Consider the following 22,200-nt stretch of genomic DNA (forward strand, 5'->3'; position numbering starts at 1 on the left):
AAATATGTGATTTATGAGGACGAAGGCACATGGAGCCAAATATTTTTTCATTTTCTTATTTCTATTTGAATAATTATTTTTTCCCAAATGTTATCACATATAACACTTTTCCCCATTCTCATCCATTGTACATTAGATTCTCATCTAATTATGGTGTTAATACTATATATTCTATTGAGAATACTATATATTCTATTATATATGCTGTTGAGATTTAATATTTTCAAAGCCCATGTCAGTAACTGGGAATTCTGTTAAGAGCACTGATGGGTCCATATATAAACTACCTATATCCACTTAGGTACTGGATTTTCATTTATCATTCTGCCCAAATCATCTTGACCAGTCAGGCATATCTTTCTTATGGAATACATATCAGTTGTGTTAATGATTTTCCAGTTATTTGGAAGTCGCCTAGAATATATTTTGAGGTAGAGAACAGCCTTTTTGCTGGGCAGACATTTTTTTGGTTGTTGAAATTCTGTTGTGTATTAAATCTGCCAGGCATGGGCTGGCCCTTGATATGCAGATGTTCATACATTTCTCTTACCAAACTAACTAAGCAAATAGCACAGATAGACAGTGGGCAAAAGTGAGTAATGCTTACAGTGCTCACACGTTTTTGTTGTAGATGTGGATATTCACATCTCTTATCTGAGAGCTTTCTGCCTTCAGCTGAAATACAAAATCTTCCTCTAATCAAGGTCGCCAGTATTGAAACTAGTTGTGCTGTTGGTCCAAAAGACGCAATTGCCTTCCCTCTATAATGGTTTTGTGGTGTGAACTCTTTTGGTGTAATGGGAACTGTCTGTTTGTCGCTCTCATTATTCAAAATAATACATAAATATGTTCCATTCAAATTAATGGGACATGAATATTTCTCAGAAAAGACATCTTCATGAGCTGCCATAAATCATTCTGTATGTGTATACTTAAATGCTTGTTGGAACAGGGTTATAGTGATCTACTATTACTATGTTAAATTCTGAGTCAGTTATCATTGAGTTACGCATCCTTCTTTGAGGCACAAGTAGTGCGCAAGTGACTCAGGCACATGGTACTAACTTCTGCAGTGAGTCATGGGTTGAAATGGGAATAGAATAATTTTGGTTTAGTATTTTACATAATCAAAACCTTACATTGATGATTTTTTTTTTTTTTAATCCGAGGAATCCTTTTTGAAGTAATGCCACTCTTTTTTTAATTGAGAAAGAAATTTATGTAAAGGGAAGTAGATTGCTTTACCTAGGACTATATATTAGGGAGTTACTCTTTCAGTTTTCTTACAGTCATCATCTTGTTCCCCTTGCCTGTAAAACTGTGGGCTTAGTGTTTTTCTCTGTTCTATTAATTGTCCTGTGTTTTTGCAGTGATTCTCCCGCCCTTCCTAGTTTTTACGCTATGAATTTATAGTACGATAAAATGCTTCACATTAAATAAGAAAACACTGGCATATGTCTTTTGTAGTCTGGTATTTTCCAGAGTAAGGAACATGTATATCATGTTAAAATAGGTTATGTAATTGTGTTCTTTTATCTGGCCTAAGGATTGACTTGCTTGGAAATTTCTTGAAGAAAGAGAGATCAGTCGTTAGCATGAGCTCCTTAAAGCTATTTCTCTGCCTATTTTCTTTTCTTTTTATCTTATTGGAAAATTTGATTGTGTGCTGGCAGATCTTAACCTCGCTGCAAATGAAGAAGAGTACAACCATTGTCCTAATCTGTATTCAGCTGATAACTGAGATTTATTTAAAGGGCTCTTTATAATAGTATTCGGGATTTCATAATGCCAAACTTTAGATGGTGATAATGTTACTGATAATTCAGAATTAGTCTTTAGCCTTCTTACCCTATGGCATTAAAAAAAAAATTAGTATTGTTGTTCTGCCCTTATTCCAATTAAGTCTGTTGAGTTTTTCTTTTCCATAATTTCATTTTAGTCTCATATCACAACACTGGAGTAACTGATTAGGCATCAAGAACCTGTATTAATTCAGGTGGTAAAGATCTAAAGATCCTAACATAAATATTACTCCAATAAATGTTTTTCTGAAATTTGGTTAATACCATTAAATTCCTATTAAAAGAAGGCACTTGGTAGAAACCATTACACCTATTTGCTATAGTGACCTTTTATACTGCAAGCTACTGAAATAATTTTCCCTTGGTTTTTTTTTTTTAAATAAAGTAATTTATTGGAGTAAACTTTATATAAGGGATTTAAATGTATATTATATATAAATATAAAAATATAAAAGTATATAAAAAGATTAAAAGGAATTACTAATAAGATGTAGCCCTATAGAACTGTGCTATTTATTGAGAATTACAAATTGCACAAAGTTGGATTTTGTGGATCTATTTCTGTGCTTCTTTAAGGTCACCTACCATTGCTGTCATTTAAAGTTAAGAGGCCATCCTCACTTGTCCCTGCCTTCCTGCTGTTTCACTTACAGCACAAATGTTCTTGGGATGGCAAGAAAAATCACTAGCGCTCAGCCCAGTCGTTCTCCTTATCTGGTTTACCAGGCAGCTGCGTGAGTGCTGGACTGGGTGGCAAAATGCAGCTGTGGCCTCAGGGAGGGTCAAGGGAGATCATGGATTTTGACAGCGCTGGGCTCAAGTCAGCTTTAAGTGACTGTGAAACCAATTCTGTCTCTCTGGTCTGGTCCTCTGTGTCTTCTTTCTCCTCTTCTTCCAAGTCCACGTTTCCAGCACTGTCTCCCTTCTTTGTCCTCTTTCTTTGAGGAAGGATTGATATAAAGTCATTGGTGGGTTGTTTTGAGGAATAGGCCCTGTATTATACTGGTATTTCCTTCCAAACTCACTCTTTCTCAGTTTACTGTAGATTACCTTCTCCTGCATCCTTGTCTTCTTGCCTGTCACTATCAACATCATGGGCTTCCATGTCATATTTGTGTGCGTAGTTCAGCAGATTTTCACTGACTGCATAATGCACATGCCTGTGCATTCTGGGGATGAATTTCACTAGAAATGTGAAGCGCGGGAAAAAATACAAATAAACTTTGTGCAGAAAGCTATAAATCATTGGCATAGTGGGTTTAAAAAAAAAAAAAAGCCTAGTTATTGAGCATATTTTGGCTGTGCCTTTATTAGGAGGTTAAGCAACAGATGATGGAATGGTTGTTAACTGAGGTTTCACTGTGTTAACTTACCTTCTGTACTCTTGGTGATGGTTTCCAAAATACCACATAATTAGTGATTCTTGAATCTGATACAATGCTTGCACTCTTTAAAAGAAAGCCAGGGTTTTATAGAGTCAGTGAAGGAAATGTGACATGCTGTCCTTTTGCAGACCTCTGAACATACGCATGTATGTATGTATATATATGTATGTATATATAGATACACACGTATGTATACTTTATATATAGGCATACACAGACATACACCCATCACTTCAAATTTAGGTTAGACATCTGTTGTCGAAATAGCTAATTCTACGTGAAACAGAAATACTGCAAGTAAAGTTGAAACTGCGCAAAACTATTACAAAATTAGAAGTGCAAATTTTTTTATTTGACATAAAGTACTTTGCTGACCGTACAAGGAGGATGAAAGCAATAAATCCTTGAAACAGCTTGGAAAAAAATAAAGCGGCAGAATGGAAATAGAACCTGAGATGGGAAAGGAAAGAAAACGGTAAAAGCAGTTGGTAGTGACTATACGGACAAACTGTTAAAAAGTATGATGTGGAGGAGGGGGGAGCACAGTTTTAAGTGACTAGGAAGACAGCAGAAAACATATAGGAGATTTTGGTATAGTCTGTCTGTATTTCACTTCATAAAAAATGCTTTGCTAGCTAGCTAGGGAGTGAAAGTATAAGAACAAGGGTACAACTTTTGTACAAAGTACCTGACTTTGTCATTAGGAGACGCAACTCTTTTGTACCAGCACCAGCAAATCATTCTGAAAGATCCTACAGCACTGCCCTGGGGAAAAGGAGATATTGGTTAAAAGAAAATTAATGATAGATTTTTTATCTTTTTTACTGGATTTGTGAATTTCACGTTTCTCTTCTTTTTCAAGCCACGACAATTTCAAATTCATAAGATAAGTTTTTGTCAATCAAAACTACACGTTTGAAGATGAAAACAAATACTCCTGTATCACAGAGGAAGCTTAACAGTTAATGAACGCAACGGTATGTTCTTCGGGCCTGCTTTGTGTCCTTACTGTTTTCAAATGAGATCGCACCGAGATTTAATTAGAGCTGAGCAGTAGTCATGGCACAGCAGCTGTTCAAGTCACAGTTCATCTGACAATTGCTTTTCCACACCTTCAGAGAAACCAATACCATTTACTAACTGTCCTTGTATTGTGAGCAGTCAGAATTTTCTTGTGAGCATCTTTTTTTAATTAAGGTTACAGCTTTTGTAATCAGGTATGAATCTCAGCTATCCTTCCAGATAAATAAGCTTACACTTCCTTTAAAGGGAATCAAAAGCATACAACAAATAAAAAGAATCATGTGTTCTATTTTCCTTAAAATATATGTTGCTCTTGAAATTTAGGGATCTCTTAAGCCAATCTTGTGATTTTATCTGGCCTGTGACTCAGATAATTTTTTTTTAATTTTTTTTTTTTTTATTTTAAGTTTCTCATCTAACAGATTTTGTCTTCCCACAGACTACCTCCCATCTGTTCAGGGTAATGGGTTTTCTGCCTATACTCAGAAAGGAGCATATTGTGGGATTTGAGTGAGAAATTTTATCTCAAGAAACCACTAGTCCTTGGAGTCTACTTAAACTTGGTTGCCAGGACTACTCCATCCTAGGCAAATAGGATAAAAAATTTGAGATCCGCTTGCAGAAAAATGAGAATTATAGCCTGCCTACATAAAGAGAAAGAAAATATGTGTGATAATGAAATATAAACTTTGTATAAACATTGTGATTGAGAAGCGTTCAAGCTCTCAAGTCTTAAAGATGTGTAGGTGGGTGGGCGGGAAGAAGGGACAAGGGGTAAGAAAGTGTGAATCCAGGGATGAGACAAAAAGTTGTAGTACCTTTTATAGGGAGATAGTACAAAAAAAAGACTTGTTAAAATCTACATCGTGATGCATTTGATATTGTCTCATATTAGAACTGAGAATTAATCAAAGTATCATAATATTGTGGGTTTGAATTAAGCCCTTAAAAGAAATGCTTTCTTCAAGCTGTCAAATCTAGACAAGATGCTCAAAACACGATGATTCGCAGAAGTGTTGAAAGGATGAAGTGTTTTAAGACTTGACCACTACCTCTGGAGATTGTGTTTTAAAAAAACAGTAATTTAGAAAGATTCATATTTGCTGTTTCTGTTGCTTCATAAATCCTTCTATCCATTTGCTGTGAAGCACTCTGTGTTTGCCTTTCATTTCCAGCGTGGAAGTGTAGAGGTTAGGACGCGATCTGCACAGTCTTGATGTGTTGTCTTAATGGTGTTGGTCTGTTGCTTATTTGTGCTGATGAGAATGAGAAGAGTAATTCATGTTCTTTCAGGATTTTAAGATTCCTTGGAATAGATGCATAGCAAGGCTCTGCTGTTCAACGCTTCTGTTCTTTTGCCTACTTTGGTTATTGAAATAGCAGCTCTTTGGCTTAAGTTTTAGTAAACAGAGGTTATGTTTGTTAGCGAGGAGGCATGTGAGATGTGTTCTGTGAGAGAGGAAGGGGGATGAGCACACTGCGGCCCAGCCTGAGGTATTAGTTCTGTAGCAGTAGGCTCTGTACTTCTGGGTGTGCTGAAGCACGTTGCAGGTGTCATTAAAGGTTATGGAACATCTTTGAGAGAAAGGGCAATATAAAGCTGTACCAATTAGTTTCTTCCTGAGCAACCTGTGCAAAACACAGTCCAATTTGTGACCAGACTCTGGAAGTGTTTTCAAGGTATTTTTCTAACTGAGAATTGTGTATGTTTGAATGTACAATAATGATCTTCTGTTTGCTGTTGGGCTCACCAAGGAAATAACACTGCATTGAAAAGAGCTGCTCACCTTAATTTGTTCCTTTCTGAGCCCATATATTGAAAATACAGTGTTCTGAATTGCCTTTAGATACACTTTCCTGCAACAAGGAGTCTATACTAAGGATGAAGTGACAGTTTTAGTGGAAGTTAGTAAGGGAAGATGGAGACAAACAAGGGTTCAGCCATCAGCAGTGTTGGTTTCCTCTGACTGTCTTTTCTGTCACTGAGGGCTGTCGTCAAGATGTGGATGGGCAGTCACAAAGGCCAGTCCTCACTTTGATGGGAAAGAAGGATTTAGTCTCTTACAAATTATGAAAATTGGGTAGTTTTGCTTAATTCTTTATTGCTTATATAGATACCTAAGGTTAAACTGGACTAAAAGTGCGCATGTGTCCTGTTCTTTCTTCCAGCTGAATGATGCAAAAAAATTAAGTCATAAACTGGTCCTGAGAATTTCCCAGTTTTCTTTGTCCCACGGGTTTTGACATCTAGACATGTATTATATTCATGTATGAGCACAAGATTGCAGCTTTTCTTTCTCTCTAACCCTACCTGTCAGATGGTCAGCTTGATCCGAGAGCGGGGTACCAGCCAGAAGAGGCACGGGGGGGTTCCATTCAGTCATGGGAGACTACAAGCTAACGGGGTCCCGGGCTGTACGTGTAGCCAACCATTTTCCCTTCTTCCACACGTGACACAACTTCATGCATGAGATTTTCTGTGCTGGGAGAAAGAAAACTGTAGGGAATCTAATCTAGCTGTTGTTATTTTTAGTAAATAATTATGCCTTAATATTTTTTTTTAAATTTATTTTTAAATTTTTCAGTCTCTCAAACTGAGGTAAGATGTAAAAGCAAAGGACCGTGAGGGCTGTTGGCCACTGCCAACACTGGACGCATGTGTCTTGTGAAAAGCTTCACTATAGCATCAGCTGTGATAAATTCATTTGCTTTATTTTAATCTATGGTACAACTGAGAAAATGCTTCAGCTATTTTTTTTCCCTCAAACATTTTGTAGAAGCAGAATTATAGTTTGCACAGGTAGCAATAATAGATGGAAATGACTGTTCAGATTACTTATAGTTGCTCCAACTTTATTTACAGCGATTAATATTTCAGTTTAAAGTTAAACCACCATTACTTTTGAATTAATACTTTTTGCCTGACAAATTGATGAGTGCTCCAAACTAAAATCTTTTCCCTCGAAAGTTTTGATTTTCTGGCGCTTCTGTTCCCGGCGACGTCTGCCCAGGAGGTGGCAGTGCTCGACCGAGAGGCGGGTGGGAACGGGCTCCGGTTTGGTGCTGAATGGGTGGCACTTGCTGCAGCAGCTCTTATTCACTTACAGATTCGTTCTGACAGAAACACAGGCATTGTAGAAATTAATCTTGGTTTGTTTTGCTTTCCTTTAACAGCAAAGTAGTGAAAGTGGGCATCCTAATGAAATTGTTGAAGATAGAAAATAATGTAAAGAGGTGTAGAAATTTTAAGTAATCCTGGTTGAATTGATAGGATTTGAAATGCATTCAGAAGAAATGCCCATAATCTAGTCTTTATTAAAAGTCACTAAGATTGGTTTTGGTTGCCTTAAATCTTGGTGAAGGAATCTGTCCTTATTTACTACATATTGTTAGCGCATTTTATGACTATATTATCAAAAAATGAGATCCACTAATAGGAAATTTTTTATTTTTTTTTTTTTAAAAAGTAGTGCTTAAGATTCTGTCTGTAACTCAACAGTGTGAATTTCTTTTGAATTACCTGCTGGACAATGGAATGTGGCAAGAAATTGATGAGAATGAAGAAACTCGGACTACGGGAGCTTAAAATGTTAAGGAACATAATGCTCATCAGGTTTTGTTGCTGAGAAAATAAGTTGTAAAAACTACTGGGGATAAGAATGAACCTCTGAAGTGTCATATACAGGACCAAGGATAGAAAATACTGACTTCAAAAGTAGTCAGAAATATTCTGCTGATTTGCTTTCAAAAAATTAATAGCCACGTCTGCAAATCCTGGTGATTTTTCTTTTGATTGTGCTGTTAGGAGTTTAGGGATTACTTGCTCATTTTGTTTTTCTCTTTCTTTTTGTAGTTCACAATTGAAGAAAAAAAAAGTATTTTAGAAGAAACTGGCAGTCTGCCACTGTGTGGGATTCTGATACGAGAGTTGTCTCAAAGCAGTCACTGATACAACAACAGACTAATTTGTGTTGATGCGGTAGCAAACTAGAATGAGCGTAGCAGCCTTTCTTTCTTAAGCAAATTAAACTTGCAGTATGGATATCTGGGGTCTCTGAATCTGAAACTTTTCAACACATCCTGAATTTTTGTCCCAACAGGCCTTACTGTAGAATAATCAAGAAAATATTCTGAATGCTGTTATTTGTTCATGCTTTGTTTACTCACCAGGATGATCAGCCTTGCCCAGAGTCATAAATTCACTAGCAAAAATATTTACCAGTAACTAGCTGCAGATTTGGATCTTACGTAACGAGGGCTTGCACATGCCTGCTGTTTTGATCTTTGCCAAATGGCAGTATCTTCATGGGAAAAGTACTCCCGTCTTTTTCTCTAATGAGTCCCATCCAAATGAATCAGTGCCACGGACTGCAGACTTGTGGTTGCCCAAGGACCCATTAGTGGAGAGGTGACTAGTAGCATAAGCTAGCCACTTCCCATTAGGGACTGAAGTGGGTGGGTGTAGCCCACAAAATGACATAGAGCTGGATTCAGTTCATCTCTTGGGCATCCTTGACTAACATGCTGTATGTTGCCAACTAAATTTAAAGCAGTCTTTCCACAGTACAGCTCCTAGAGGGAAGATCCACTCAAATCTCTGAGATTTTGGAACAACCTTTGCTATTGTGTGCAAAAGAGAGCAGGTCCTATTCTCATACCTATAGGCACTGGGGGAATTAATCCCATAGATGGGAATAATTATGAAATTATTACAACTATTACTCTGCTTTAATATATGTCAAAAAGAGGTTGCTGTTTGCATATTAATTGTTCATGTCTGTTACACTTCCATTTTTTGGCATCTCATATTTAACAGTTTTTAGTTGTGTAAAAAAAAAGACTGTGCTCAACTGGGGAGGGGAAGCGATGTTGGAATACAGTTCCATGTTCAGCCATTGCCTCTGCTCCTCACAGCTGTGAGGTATTGCCAGTCAGCCCAGGCTCGGGGCTGCTGCAGGACTTGCAACACAGCCTCATCAGATTTCTGCTCGAAAGGTTGGCACGCTGCTGGATTTCAAAATCCCCAATTTGAGGTACAGCATACTATTACGTACTGCTGAATTCCAGAGCTGAGTGTGACCTGAGTGTAATGCAGACCTTGCATGGAGTAGCCCCTGCAGCTGTACAGCAAACACTTGGGACAGTGTGGGACTTGTTTGGTTACAGTGTTCATTAAGCACTAAAAACTCAGATCACTTTTGTTTTACAGATAATGAGAGTGTGATCAGCTGTGGGCTTTTGCATTATTGTAATGCGTAGTTAGACCAAAATGAATGTATCACTCATGGAGATTTTTTTTTTTTAATTTGGCTCTTAATTAGATGCACTATAAGCCAATAAATTGTTTGCACAGCTGCCTACGAAAATCCAAACCTGTCAGACACCACTTTCATGAAAGTTATTGTCATGTATCCTGATCATGTTTCTCATCTTTAATGGCTTCCCTTTTGTCACAACATCCTTGAGACTTGCGGTATGTTTTGTGTTACAGATCCCAACAGACTTTACCTGACTTTTAGTTTTATGGACTGTGCCTGTGAAGGAATTTTTAAAGCCCGTATTTTCCAGGTCAGCCTCACCTGGGGAAGGGGTGGGTAATGCTTCCCGTCTAGTGGATTAGGTTTGGTGCCAGTTTACTGTCGAGAAAAATATGATTCACTAACTTCAGCAGTACCAGAAAATTCTATTGTTCTCTAATCCATAGTGGGAAGCTAAAAATCCTCAGGAACACAGACTCTTAGTTATCTGGCTTTTTAGAGAATATTAAAATCAAGAAACCAAACGTGGATATTTTAAGTACGGACAAAATTATATGTGATTATACTTTTAAGTATAGTATTAAAATACAGGGCAGTTAGTTTAGTTTTATAATGTACTTGGGAAGCTTAAATCTGAGCAGAAGAGACTGTTCCTTTTAGTGAAAGGGTTAGAGTATTGCTAAAATAAATTCCTTGCCTTATTTTCAGCAGAACCCATTCATGCATGATTTGCAGGAGTTAATAAAGAAGAACTATATTTTCAGGTCTTTGCTAACGTAGTGTCCTGTTTGAAAAAACTTCTGGTGGTGATTTGTTAGGATAAAAGTACCAATATGTCTGAAAGTATGACCAGAGAAGGAGTATATGGAGGTACCCTGGAAGTGGCAAAAAGGTAATCTGCTACACCATTCCATGTGTTTCCCTGCAGAACGTGGCATAAAATGTGGTTAAAAAAAAAAAAAAAAAGGGAAAAAGTGCTACTGGCAAACGTTTTTTTTGTTTTCTTTGTATCCATTTGTACTAAGAATTATCAGTATAATGTGTTTCCGATGGCTATTGTAACTTGAGAATCTTGAAGCAATTGATTTTTCATGGCAGAATTCTGGACCTTCCTCCAAAGCTAGTGGGTAGATGAAATGAGTGTTTCTCAAGCCCATTCTTCCATAATAACTGATAAATTAATATTTTTGTTCTGCTGAGCACAGTGCATGAAATCCTTCTTTCACTGGGCGGGGGGGGAATTTCATTGCAGGTACCACACAGCTTTCTGATACACTGGGAATCTTGTTTAGGGGCAGAGGAGACTGTCATGAAGCCAATGGAAAGAGTGTGTGTATGTGCGTGCATGTGTGTGAGAGACAAAAAACCCCACCTTAATATTAATTCAACTTAAAGTAGGAGAGGGGCATAGAAAGCATTAACAATTACTAGTAATTTAGTCCATGTTGATGTCAGTGATTAATTTCCTTGTGGGTTTTTGCTAATGCTGCGTTAAATAGTGTTCTTACTGTTAATATGCTTTTTCTAATAGATCTAAAACTATTTGCAAGTTAGGTTCATGCTCCATATCATGCATAATGTCCATCATTCAGCACAGGCATACACCTAACTTTATGATAATGAAGTATTTCCACAGTTTTCAGCCAGCTCCTGCGTGTGACTGGCCCCTGCTATTCTTTCAATGAGGGATTGATACCAGTGCAACTACCTTAAAGCCAGTAAAGCCAGAAAGATGACCATGGCTCTATATTTATCTGTGACTGGAAACAGTTTTTTAGCCAATATCTGATATACATTTCTTTCTACAGAAGAGGGCAGCAAAAGCCATATACTTTTTCTTTACTGCATCTATGAAGATGCTAAATCAAGTTACTTAAGTAGAGCTATGAAGACCAGGTTTGCTAATTGATCTGCTCAGAGAAACAGGGCAGAACATGACTGTCTTTAAGTATAAGCATAAAAGCATAAGTTTCAGTTACATGAAAAAAAAAAATGAAACATTGAAGACTATTTTACACCCGTTATTTCGGATCTTGATTCAAATGGGGCCTCTAATATTCCTGTAACATGAAGCTAGTGATAGAATTGGAAGAGACTCCAGATCTACGTGAAGGAGGTGAAAGGATCTCTGAGCCAAAGATCAAAGCAATTGCTGATCCGTGAAAAAACTTTTTATCCTTCACTCATTTAAATCTAGTTCAGTAGTGGTGGGGCCGTGGAAGTATTGCTGCAAGGGCGTGAAATGCTTGTGGGTGTCCCTTTGGAAAAAAATACTCAGACTTGCCTGTACCATCACTGCCATTCTCTGTATGGATATATCTGTATATCTCTAAGAAGATACTCTGGCACTTGTGGCAATCCTTTCTTCTCCCATTACCCCGTGTTTCCCCTGGGTCTTGTCCCTGTGTGACGCTGAAGATTTAAGTTTTGACATTAAGACTAAAGGTTTGATGTTATACTTAATCTGGTTTAGCTACAAGCTGTGGCTGAAAGGTGTGCACTGTCTCTCCCACTTTCTCTCCAGACATGCATGACTTGCATGCTTCCCCCTCTTTCTTGCCTCATGTTGACTAGTTTGTTCAGCATCTCATCTATAGAACAAGTGCAGAGGGGAACTAGCTAGAAAGGTTTTTAAAAAGCAGTTTCTATATTAAGTGCAGGATCCTCAAAGGTGAAAATTCAAACAACATGATAGCCCAACATGGTATATATGAAGTATCACTTTGTAGTGTCTCTAGGTGTAAATGATTCAAATTTTCTCACTCTTCAGAGTCACACATCTTGCTTAGAGGCATTTAAAATGCCTTAGAGAATTCAGTATAAATAGAAAAATTAAAAGGCAGATAAATTTCTGCTGAAGAGTTTATTGATAGCGTGGATTCTTTCACTCCATGCTGGTTTTTACGGCCTTTCAGATGTCAGCAATTACCTTCTGTTAGTGTAAAGTATTTTAGGCTCACTTTATTTTCTTTACCTCAATAGGAAAAAAGTAAACTTAAAATATCTCTAGATGCTATTTCTAGATGGTTTGTTTTTTTCTGTCATAAACTAATCACTAGTGGCTGCACTGTGTAACATTTTTGCCACTTACTCAAGATAGAATGCCTTACTTTCTAAACGGTAGATTTGCTCATTAACAGTTTGTACTACTTTATCTTTGTTGTCAACAGAATGAGAAGTTGGAAAGAATGGACAACTTAGTTGGTAGAGAGACTTGGAAATAACAAATTTAACTTTGTTACTTTAGCCTGCAATATTATTACATTTGCTCTAGAAGATAAGGTTAAGGAACTTAACAGCAACTGGTGCAGAAGATGCAGTTTGAGGCTTATAGCAGTAAGAACCATTAAAACCTTCATCAGTATTTAGAACATTAGTATTTCGTAATTTGGCTAGTGGTGTTTTCCTGTATAAAAGTTGGGACTTTTTGTTCATCTCATAAGTACAAAATATTTTGATGAACCTGACCATGGGAAACTGTAGTAGTCATTCTAATGAGTCTAACAGATTTGGAAAACGTTATAATATGTTGCATCACATATGAGGTCGTCTAGTGATGAGGGAATGAACATTTAAAAATACTTTCATTTGTCATCTAATTTACAAAAAAAAAGCCCACAGAAATTATGTCACGACTATAAATCTTGCACAGAAGTAATGGGCTAATGGTAAATATTACATAATCGGAGATGTGGGATTTTGAGACATTACCAGAAAGACAGACTAGCATTTGGACATGAAAGAGTACTTGTTTCGCCTCGAGTGGGCAGAAAATAAGGCATTTTCAGTAAAGCATGCTGTTCAAAAGACCCAGAAAAGTTAAGCTCAAATGAAAGATTCAAGAGTAGGAGGCATTTTCTTCTTGTTTAGATCTCTAGTGAAAACACTGTGTTCAGAACAGAGTGACAAATAGAAGGGCTCCTGATTAAAACAAACCAGATAGTTCTTGGGCTGGAATGATCTGTGCTGTGAAAGGATAAAATGGCTCTGTTTTGTTTAAATAATCAGAGTAAAGGAGGTAACATTCTGGTATATGCCAAGGGGATAGGATAATTTGTTACAAAGGTGAAAAAAATTGGGATTGAATCAGAGATTGTGGAAGCCTCAGAAGGTGCCACATATAAAGCCATTCTGAAAAAAAAAAACCCTTTCTAGCAAGGGGGATATGCAGCACAGAAAGGGAAATGGAATAATTGCTGCTTAATAAGCTTGTGTTCTTTATTTCTACATTGTTTATGCTTTTTTTTAATACAGTTTCAGAATTTGGTCTTTTGGGCAGCTTCTCTACTGTCTGGACAGGAAAATCCTCCACTGACCAGTGCAGAGACTCTGCTTTTTCACAAGTTTAGCCATCGCTGGTAAAGGGAATGGGGAAGGGTGTGACGGTTCAGTGCCTCTGCAGAGGAAAGGCTGCACGCAGGAGCTCTGGTTTTTAAGCAGGTATTTAACAAAGTTCTTTGCTTCAAATTTGAGAAGTCAGGGAAGGAAAACCTTGTACCAGAGGGGTGTTTCCTACAGATGTTTTCTACTGCCTCGTTAAGTTCGAACTGCTTGGGTAGCTGTGCGTTCACGGTCCTCAATAAAACTGTGCAGATCGGCCATGAAGAAATCCTGTCGCTTGATAGAATTAACCATGTGATAGGTTCCAGTATTAGGCTGTCTGGGATGACTCCGTCATGTGCTAATATGCACTAGGACCATAAGTGCTTGCTTTTCTTCCTAGTAATTCTCTTTCTATATGTTACAATTGACAGGATTGGTATAGGAGTAGTTGAGACAGTGATTTCAGGTAAAGATACGCAGTGAAGCCTGAGACATATTGTGCCAGTGGAAACAATAGGATATAACAAAAAAAAAAAAAAAAAAAAATGGCCACGTTGTGCCACTGGGGACAGAAGAAAATGTTCAGAAATAATTTCTGTTGTGACCTCAACAGATTAACTAATAGACTAGAATGCAATTGTTTATATGTTACCTTATTGGCAGAAGCTAGCACTTTTTTTATATGAACAGTGTATTTTCCCCTTCAAAATACTAGGCTATGACTTAGAATGAAGAACTGCATTGTGTCCTGTCTGTCATACTGACAAAAAAAAATATTTTTATGAAATTAATCAAGTTCCAGTTAGGGTTTCTGTGAATTGTCAGATCACACAGTGAATAACTGGAAAGAGCAATCCTTGTGTCCTTGCCATTACAGGGCTTCCATGGAATGTGACATTTCATCAAACTGAGTGATTAACAGCAAAACTTAACTGGCCTGATACAAATGTGAGCTATGGAACCTGTTAAAATAACCTGTGTTATTTCAGAGCCAATAAAATGTGCTGCTGTTCAAATTTACAGGCTCCTGGAAATGGAGATTATCATTAGTCGAATGAAATCCAACTCAACAGGGAGCACTACTAAAGCTAGAAGTCATGCATTTGATATGCTCCATCACTTATTTTGTGGTGATGGTCTGCTTCTTTTAAGGCAATTTCAGTATGAAGTAATAGCTTGAGAAAACATAACTGTTTCATGTGAGAGTGAAATACTGATTGGGTCAGGTGCCAACAATATAACTTCACAGTGCAGAATTAAAAAAGAACATCAAGGTCTTTAAAAGTCAGGGTTTAAATAATTTTATTTTTTTATAACAGTCTCTTATTGGTCTCTTGATGCCGAAATGTGGAACAAGTAAATAAAAGAAAGTCTGTAAACCAGCGTGTTTAGAGTATTCTTAGTAACTTCTTCTATTTAGTCATCATAGCAGTTCCAAATGCTGGGTCTTATTAGCTAGGCTGATTGATTGGAAATCAGTATAGCAATGTTGATACTATCAGGCAGTTGCAGAGTCCATTGATATTGATAGAGAGATTCCCACTGGTTTCAGTAGATTATAGATTAGGTCACATAAAATGAAAATACTATGCAAATCTTATCATATGCTTCTTATGGTTTCTTATGGTTTTCATATATTTAAAAAAGTCTGCATAACAGTCTAAAAAGTCCTCAGCATATGAAAGAAGTAATAATCTTACTCTTTTAAATTATCCTTTATTGCAGCTTCGTGATATGTACGCAGTCATGTTTTTAAGCCATTATTTCCTTGGCAGATTCTTTTGATTTCATATTGAAAGCACATATATTTAGAAAACTGCTATCTTAAAAACCATGTACTTAGAACGTGTCTAGATTATATCACTGAAATGTTAATTCCTAATGTATATAATTTCATTAGATTGTTTAATATTTTTTCACAGGACAGTAGGCCAGTGTTATGTATGAAATTTAACAAGAGCAAGTGCCAGATTCTCCACCTGGGATGAGGTGATCCTAGTTATACACAGAAATTGGGGGATGAGAGGCTGGAGAGCAGCCCTGAGGAAAGAGATCTGGGGGGTTTGGGCCAATGTCAAGTTGAACAGAAGTGAGCAATGTGCCCTGGCAGCCCAAAGGGCCAACGACACCCCGGGGTGCATCAAGCACAGCATCTCTAGCTGGTTGAGGGAGGTGAGTGTCCCACTCTACACTGCACTGGTGCGGCCCCACCTTGAGTACTGGGTGCAGTTTTGGGCACCTCAATATAAGAAGAACATCAGACTGTTAGAGTGTGTCCAGAGGAGCATGACCAAGATGGGGAAAAGGCTCAAGTGCAAGAGTTATGGGTTGAGATCACTCTGTTTGTTGGAGAAGAGAAGGCTGAGGGGTGACCTCATGGCAGTCTACACTTTCCTCAAGGGGGGCAGCGGAGGGGGAGGTGCTGATCTCTTCTCTCTGGTGACCAGTGACAGGACACGAGGAAATGGAATGAATCTGCGTCACGGGAAAGTTCAGATCGGACATTAGGAAAAGGTTCTTCACTGAGAGGGTGGTCGGTCCCTGGATCATGGCACCAAGCCTGTTGGAATTCACAGAGTGTCTGACAAAGCTCTCAGTCATATGGTTTAGTTTTTAGGTAGTCCTGCGAGGAGCAGAGGGTTTGACTCAATAATTATGAGTTCCTTCCAACTTGAGATACTCTATGATTTTACGGTTATGCCAGTGTTCCATATTTTTTAGCACTCTGTGTTACTGGACAGTACAAATGGGATGCCAGTGACATCTTAGACACAGTCATAATTCCATTAATTTAATAGAAAATACTGACTGCTGGAGGTAGATTGACTTTCTCATTCAGCATGAAATTAGGGCAGCATATACAAACAATAGTTTTTCTGGTACAAAAACTTTGAGATTAAATCTACTTCTTTTTCTTGGTTGTGTTTTTTTTGTTTTTTTTTGTTTTTTAAATGGAATTAAATAATTAATTATTTCTAACCAGATTTGAACTTGAAGACTGGGTTTGCTTTCTCTTCAACTTGTTCTACTCTGTCACTGAGGCTAGTGTACCACACTTTTTAAGTTGGTGGAAGTCTGGCTGGTTCTGTGTCAGTAGTCTGCCAAAATCTTTACATGCATAAGGTAATTCCAGTGAACCGGTTCTTTGAGACTACTCTCTGTGTGTATATATATATATGTACATTACCTTGCTTGGAGTAAATTACGCTGTTTATTAATGTTGACAGTCTGCAATTTGTGTACTCTAGAGGGTGCTACTGTTCTAAATGATGAACAAACTTTTGCCCTGTTGTAGGCAACTGGCACTATAATTCTTTTTGAGCATACAGTCGTCTTATTGATAGGATCGGTAATTGGTTCCTGGTTCACTGTTCAGACATGCCCAGAAATCAGTGTTCAAACAGAACTGAATCCTGTGCACATGTTGTTATTTGTACAGAAATCCGACAAGTGCTGCACTAAATTGTCAAGTGCAAATTGCAGTGTTTAAGGGTATGCAGTGCTGTGAAAATAGGAGACTTACACACGTGAGCCGGACTTGACCCCACATGTTTGCTGAATGCATGCTTTTGACTTTAATAAAGACCTTATTATCAGACAGAGCTGATAAGCTCTGCATTGCAGTGTTAAAGAAGGCAAACTGAAGAACTATAAACCTGCTGCATGTTAGCAAATGATTTTCCTGTTGATTTTGCTGCCAGTTGAAAGTAGCACCAGTTTTAATGCTTCATTCATTTACACAAAATGAAACCACATTGTTTTCATGGCATAGTAAGATACTGTGGAAATGTATGTAGATGCTGTGTAGTTTGAGGGAAATATTTCAGGTCTGTTCTATATATTTGAAACATTTTTAGTGATTGCTACATTCATTGTCCTTGCCAAAGTTCAGTAAGTAGTATGAGTTCATTTTAGGCTGCATCTCTGGCAACTGTATATTCTATAGTTGTTTAATTTTAAATGTGCAAGATTTTTATCCAGAAAATTAGTTGTGAAGCAAGAAATGCATAAATATTTTACATATTTTGAAAAGATTCTGACTATAAGAGGTCATGCTAGTAACTCCAATAGGCAGCATTCATATTAGTAACTGTTTTCACTACATTTAGGCGTTGGAAAGCAATTTTTTACACAGTGAGTTTCAGCTGAATAATAGTACTGCTTTCTTTTCTTGCCTTCCCTACATACAATGCAAGAAATCATCAACAATGGGCAGCCAAATGTTACTGGAATTGGGGCATATTTGTTTTGTCAACTTTACTCATGTTGACAGCTAACCTCACACTCTTCTCAAAGGCCTTGCCTAGAGATCCTGACCTTGAAAGCATCACTTCCTTCCTTCAGAGGTGCTCCGAGAGTTGGTGTAGAGGTATTCCATGCTCAGTACTGAGAGTAATAAGGCATAACAGGAATTTCAAGCTACAATTCAGTGAAATTCTGTAAATCAATAACACCAAAGAATTTTGTTCCCCATCTCCCCTCAGCAAAAAAAAAAAAAAAAAGCATGTAATAAATGTCTTTATGATAGGATTTCACATTTCTCATATTCCAAATAGGAAATGATTCAAGCAAGTCATGACTGTATTTCCAAAGTACAGAAAACTAGGTTCTATTTCACAGCAAACTCATGCTAAGAATTTCTTAGAGTTTGTTCTGAAATAACTGAGTCATAAATTTTTGTTGCAAGTTATTTTTTAGAGATATCAAGATAAATTCTTGCAGTTTGTAGCTCAATATTTGGAGAATATTACTGAATATTACACATTTTCATAAAAGTTATTGGCTAAAGCTACTTTGAAATTAAGTGTCCTTAAATGTTTAAATGCCACATTTGTTTCCAGCCTCAGATTGCTTAACTTCAGTACTTACTATTTATTTTCAAAGCTGAAGTCATTTGTTGAAATGTGAATCATGCCAGAGTTTAGTTGTTTAACGATTGACTCATCTAAATGATGTTTATGTAGAAAGACTGAATTTAAAGGAATAGCATCTCACCTTAACTAATGTTTTGAGCACGTTCCAATTGTGCAATGGACTTAGCTCTAAAGAATTGAAGAGCCTCTCTTTGTGGTTTCCCTGTTCCATTTCCTCTCATAAAGAAGTAATCAATTGCTGATATTGGTTAGGGTAAGCATTGTGGGGGGTTTGATCTCTATATATGGTCAAGTTACCATTCAGCTTTGCAGAGACTGGATATTACTCTAAGCTTATTTTTCAGTGTTCAAGAAGCAGCTTCACTAGAACATTGATTGTGTTATATAGCCAACATAATTCTATTTACATGAAATTTGGTTTCTGTGATGTCCAATAATGTATATGCCTCACCTGTTGTTACATCAGAAATAAAATGTAGGAGCTCATCTTTTTCCCAGTAAAATTCAACAATAACATTACTGTTAAATTCATGGGGATCAGAATTGGAGTTTTAAATATTTTTCAAAGCAGTAAATCTTAGTTTTTCCAAGAGACATCTAAGCTGTCTGTTGTTACAAATTGGTTGCTTTTCTCCTGAGGCAGATGTGGTGATATCTTTGAACATGAGACCTTCCTCTCTGGTCTGTGGGTTTTGTGTACTTCTCCCAGGGTCGTACAGATGTCCTTGGTTTTCCTGCACCTATTAGCTTAACATGGTCTAGCTGATGCTTCAACATAAACAACATCCTAAAACTTAAGCCGTGTCCAGACATCTTCAAAGTTTTCACATTCATATGGAATTTCAGAACAAATTTTGAAAGAAAAATAAGTGATGGATAGTATTTCTTTGTTAGACCTGTGATACAGTGTATTTAACTTCTACTTTTGTTATTGGCAAAAATATTTGATAACATCCTGAGTATGCACCTCCTATAATAAAACAAGATATTTCAAACTTCATATTTTCTATGTATTTATTACAAGAAAACAGTCTAAACCAGTAATGCAAATGCTTTCTTCATTGTTGTCTTCTTACCAACTGTGTATTCGTAACAAATTAATTGTTGGGCAATGTTTTAGTATGCTGTTTCACTTTATTTGATTTCTACCACCCGTTACCCGTAATACATAAGGTATCCTTAAGAAATATGTTGCCAAAGGCAGAATTTTCAGTTGATTATTATGAAGTTTGGTTCTTCCACTACTGAAACCAATGGTGAAACTCTTCTGGACCTCAGTGGGGAAAGGATTTTCCAAAAGCAATAATGAATTGTTTTAATACGTAGTATATACATAACTTTCACATCATATAGATTACTTTCACTGATGAGGTAGATTTAGTTTAATATAACAGCATTTTGTCAGATGTTGAAAATTGACAGGTTTGGGGTTTTTTAACACTTGAGAAGATATTCTGTGATGTTCTGTTTTTGGATTGTGCAACAGATTTTTGCTTGCATATAGTAAAAGCAGGGGAAGGTACTCTCAGCTTTGGCTTGAGCAGAGAAGGTGCAGAGAGAGACTGACACCATATTCCTTTTCCAGCTTAGGAGTGTTAGACTAATTCCCTTTTACCAAGAGTTTTTTTTTATTTTTTTAAATTCCCATTTACTTCAAAGCAGATACATGCAGCCTAAGGCATACAAGTGACAGATTCCTAGAAAGAATGTCTGCTTGTTAGGCCTGGGAGACTGGATCATTGAATTAAGTTCTGTTTCATCACAGCAATCCCAGAGCATAATAATTACTCATAAACTCTCCTTCAGATTAATTACATTGTCTCAAGTTATAGTCTCAAAAAAGCAGAACTGATAGTAAATCAGGCACTCTCAAATTTGGTGATGACAGTCTCCAGTACCCCTGATAATTTCTTTAAAAACAATATAAATTTTCTAAGTATACTATTCCCAGTAAACCAGTTTTTCTAACTAAATGAAGTGGGTGAAGATTAACATGAGTGGCTGTTAGGAAGTTGTTCACATTGAAACAGATTTCCACTGGCATTGTTGACTTTAATGAGAGCAAGATTACATCTTTTTACTGGTACTCATTTTATATCAGTAACTAATTGTGAAATATGTACTGCAGTATACTTTCGTGTACACTTTAATGTTGAAAATCCCATTTTTCTTTTTATCACAAAATACTGTGTGATGGGATGTTAAGGATACAAGGATGTCAGAGGAATTGTATATGTGTAGTAGGTAGGTTCAATTAGTATACATGTGTGTTTTCAAGACACTGGAGGCCATACAGGAAGCTTTTGTGTAGCTACTAATTACAGATACATTTCTTTCTCCCTTTTTTCCTGCAGGGCCAAGGCTTTTCGTGGAAAAAAGGTCCATGGAGAATATGACATAAAGGTTGAACAGGTAACTAAATGACTTAATCTGAATGTTATTTTTATATTTGTGTATTTATACAAATACATATAGATCTATATGAATACATACCTCCCTGGAGGTATTTAAAAGATGTGTAGACGTGGTGCTTAGGGACATGGTTTAGCAGTGGACTTGTTAGTGCTAGGCTAATGGTTGGACTTGATGATCTTAAGGGTCTTTTCCAACCTAAATCATTCTATGCTTCTATATACATGTACATATAGATAGATACGTAGCCCTTTGTACTTCAGAAAGACCTCACAAGCAGAACAGTCAAAGGTTTAATTATATTTCATTCTAAGGTGGCTCTTTTTAGAGGATTCTGACCATAATTTGTACAACATTAAAAACATGTCATATTCAAAAGGTTGTTGCTTAGAGCCTGTGAATTTCCCAGACACTCCGTGAATTACATGTTGTGTTTCTGTATCACTAATTACTTCAATTAAGAATATACATACACTCTGGTTGCAGTGCTAGCATGTGTGTTTTTAAAAAAAAATATGCAGATATAATTTAGGGTGATTGGAATGATAGCTATTTTATTTGAGCTAGATATCTGAAACTAGGGAAGTAAATACGTCTTTCCACTGCTTTTCAATCATTAATTCTGTGAATAGATAGTACTGTAAGAAGCTTCAGTACTTAAACTGAATTGTCATTGGAATTTCAGAGAGTGAGGGAACGTTATCACTAGCCGTGTGGATTCAACTTGTCTAAATTCACTGTAATAGTACAGCATGTAGCTTTGCTCCATTCTTTACACCACTGAATATCTGCTGGTGTTCTTGGCTTGGAAACATGGAAGTTTTGCCAGGGATCTTCAGGAGTATTGAGGGAAAAGCGGGAAAAAGAAGACAGGCTATTTTGTGCCCAAATACCATTCACACCTGGATCAGACCATGCAGCTGACATCACACACGCTGTCTCTTTAACAAAAACTCTGTGTAAGCCTAGAATTTCCTTCAGGTGGCCTCTTGTAGGACCAGAACCACCTTTAATCAGTAAGAGATTGAAAGTTTCTGAACCCTGCTAATCACTTTGTCACAGTGTTGATGTGTGACAATCATATACAGAGTTATTAACAACTACTTCAGTGTTCTTTTGCTAG

At 37.0% G+C, this 22,200-nt stretch overlaps 1 protein-coding gene across 1 annotated transcript in view; it reads left to right on the plus strand.

Moving 5' to 3' along the window:
• The window catches only part of SYN2 (synapsin II), a 196,210-nt gene that overhangs the window by 54,080 nt on the left and 119,930 nt on the right, over nucleotides 1–22,200 (plus strand). Inside the window, exon 2 of the mRNA XM_074836641.1 lies at nucleotides 21,020–21,077. Coding sequence (XP_074692742.1) covers nucleotides 21,020–21,077 — 58 coding nt within the window. The remainder of the gene's footprint in view (nucleotides 1–21,019; nucleotides 21,078–22,200) is intronic.

Source organism: Strix aluco, chromosome 11 (assembly GCF_031877795.1).
Source record: "Strix aluco isolate bStrAlu1 chromosome 11, bStrAlu1.hap1, whole genome shotgun sequence".
NCBI classification, from domain to species: domain Eukaryota; kingdom Metazoa; phylum Chordata; class Aves; order Strigiformes; family Strigidae; genus Strix; species Strix aluco.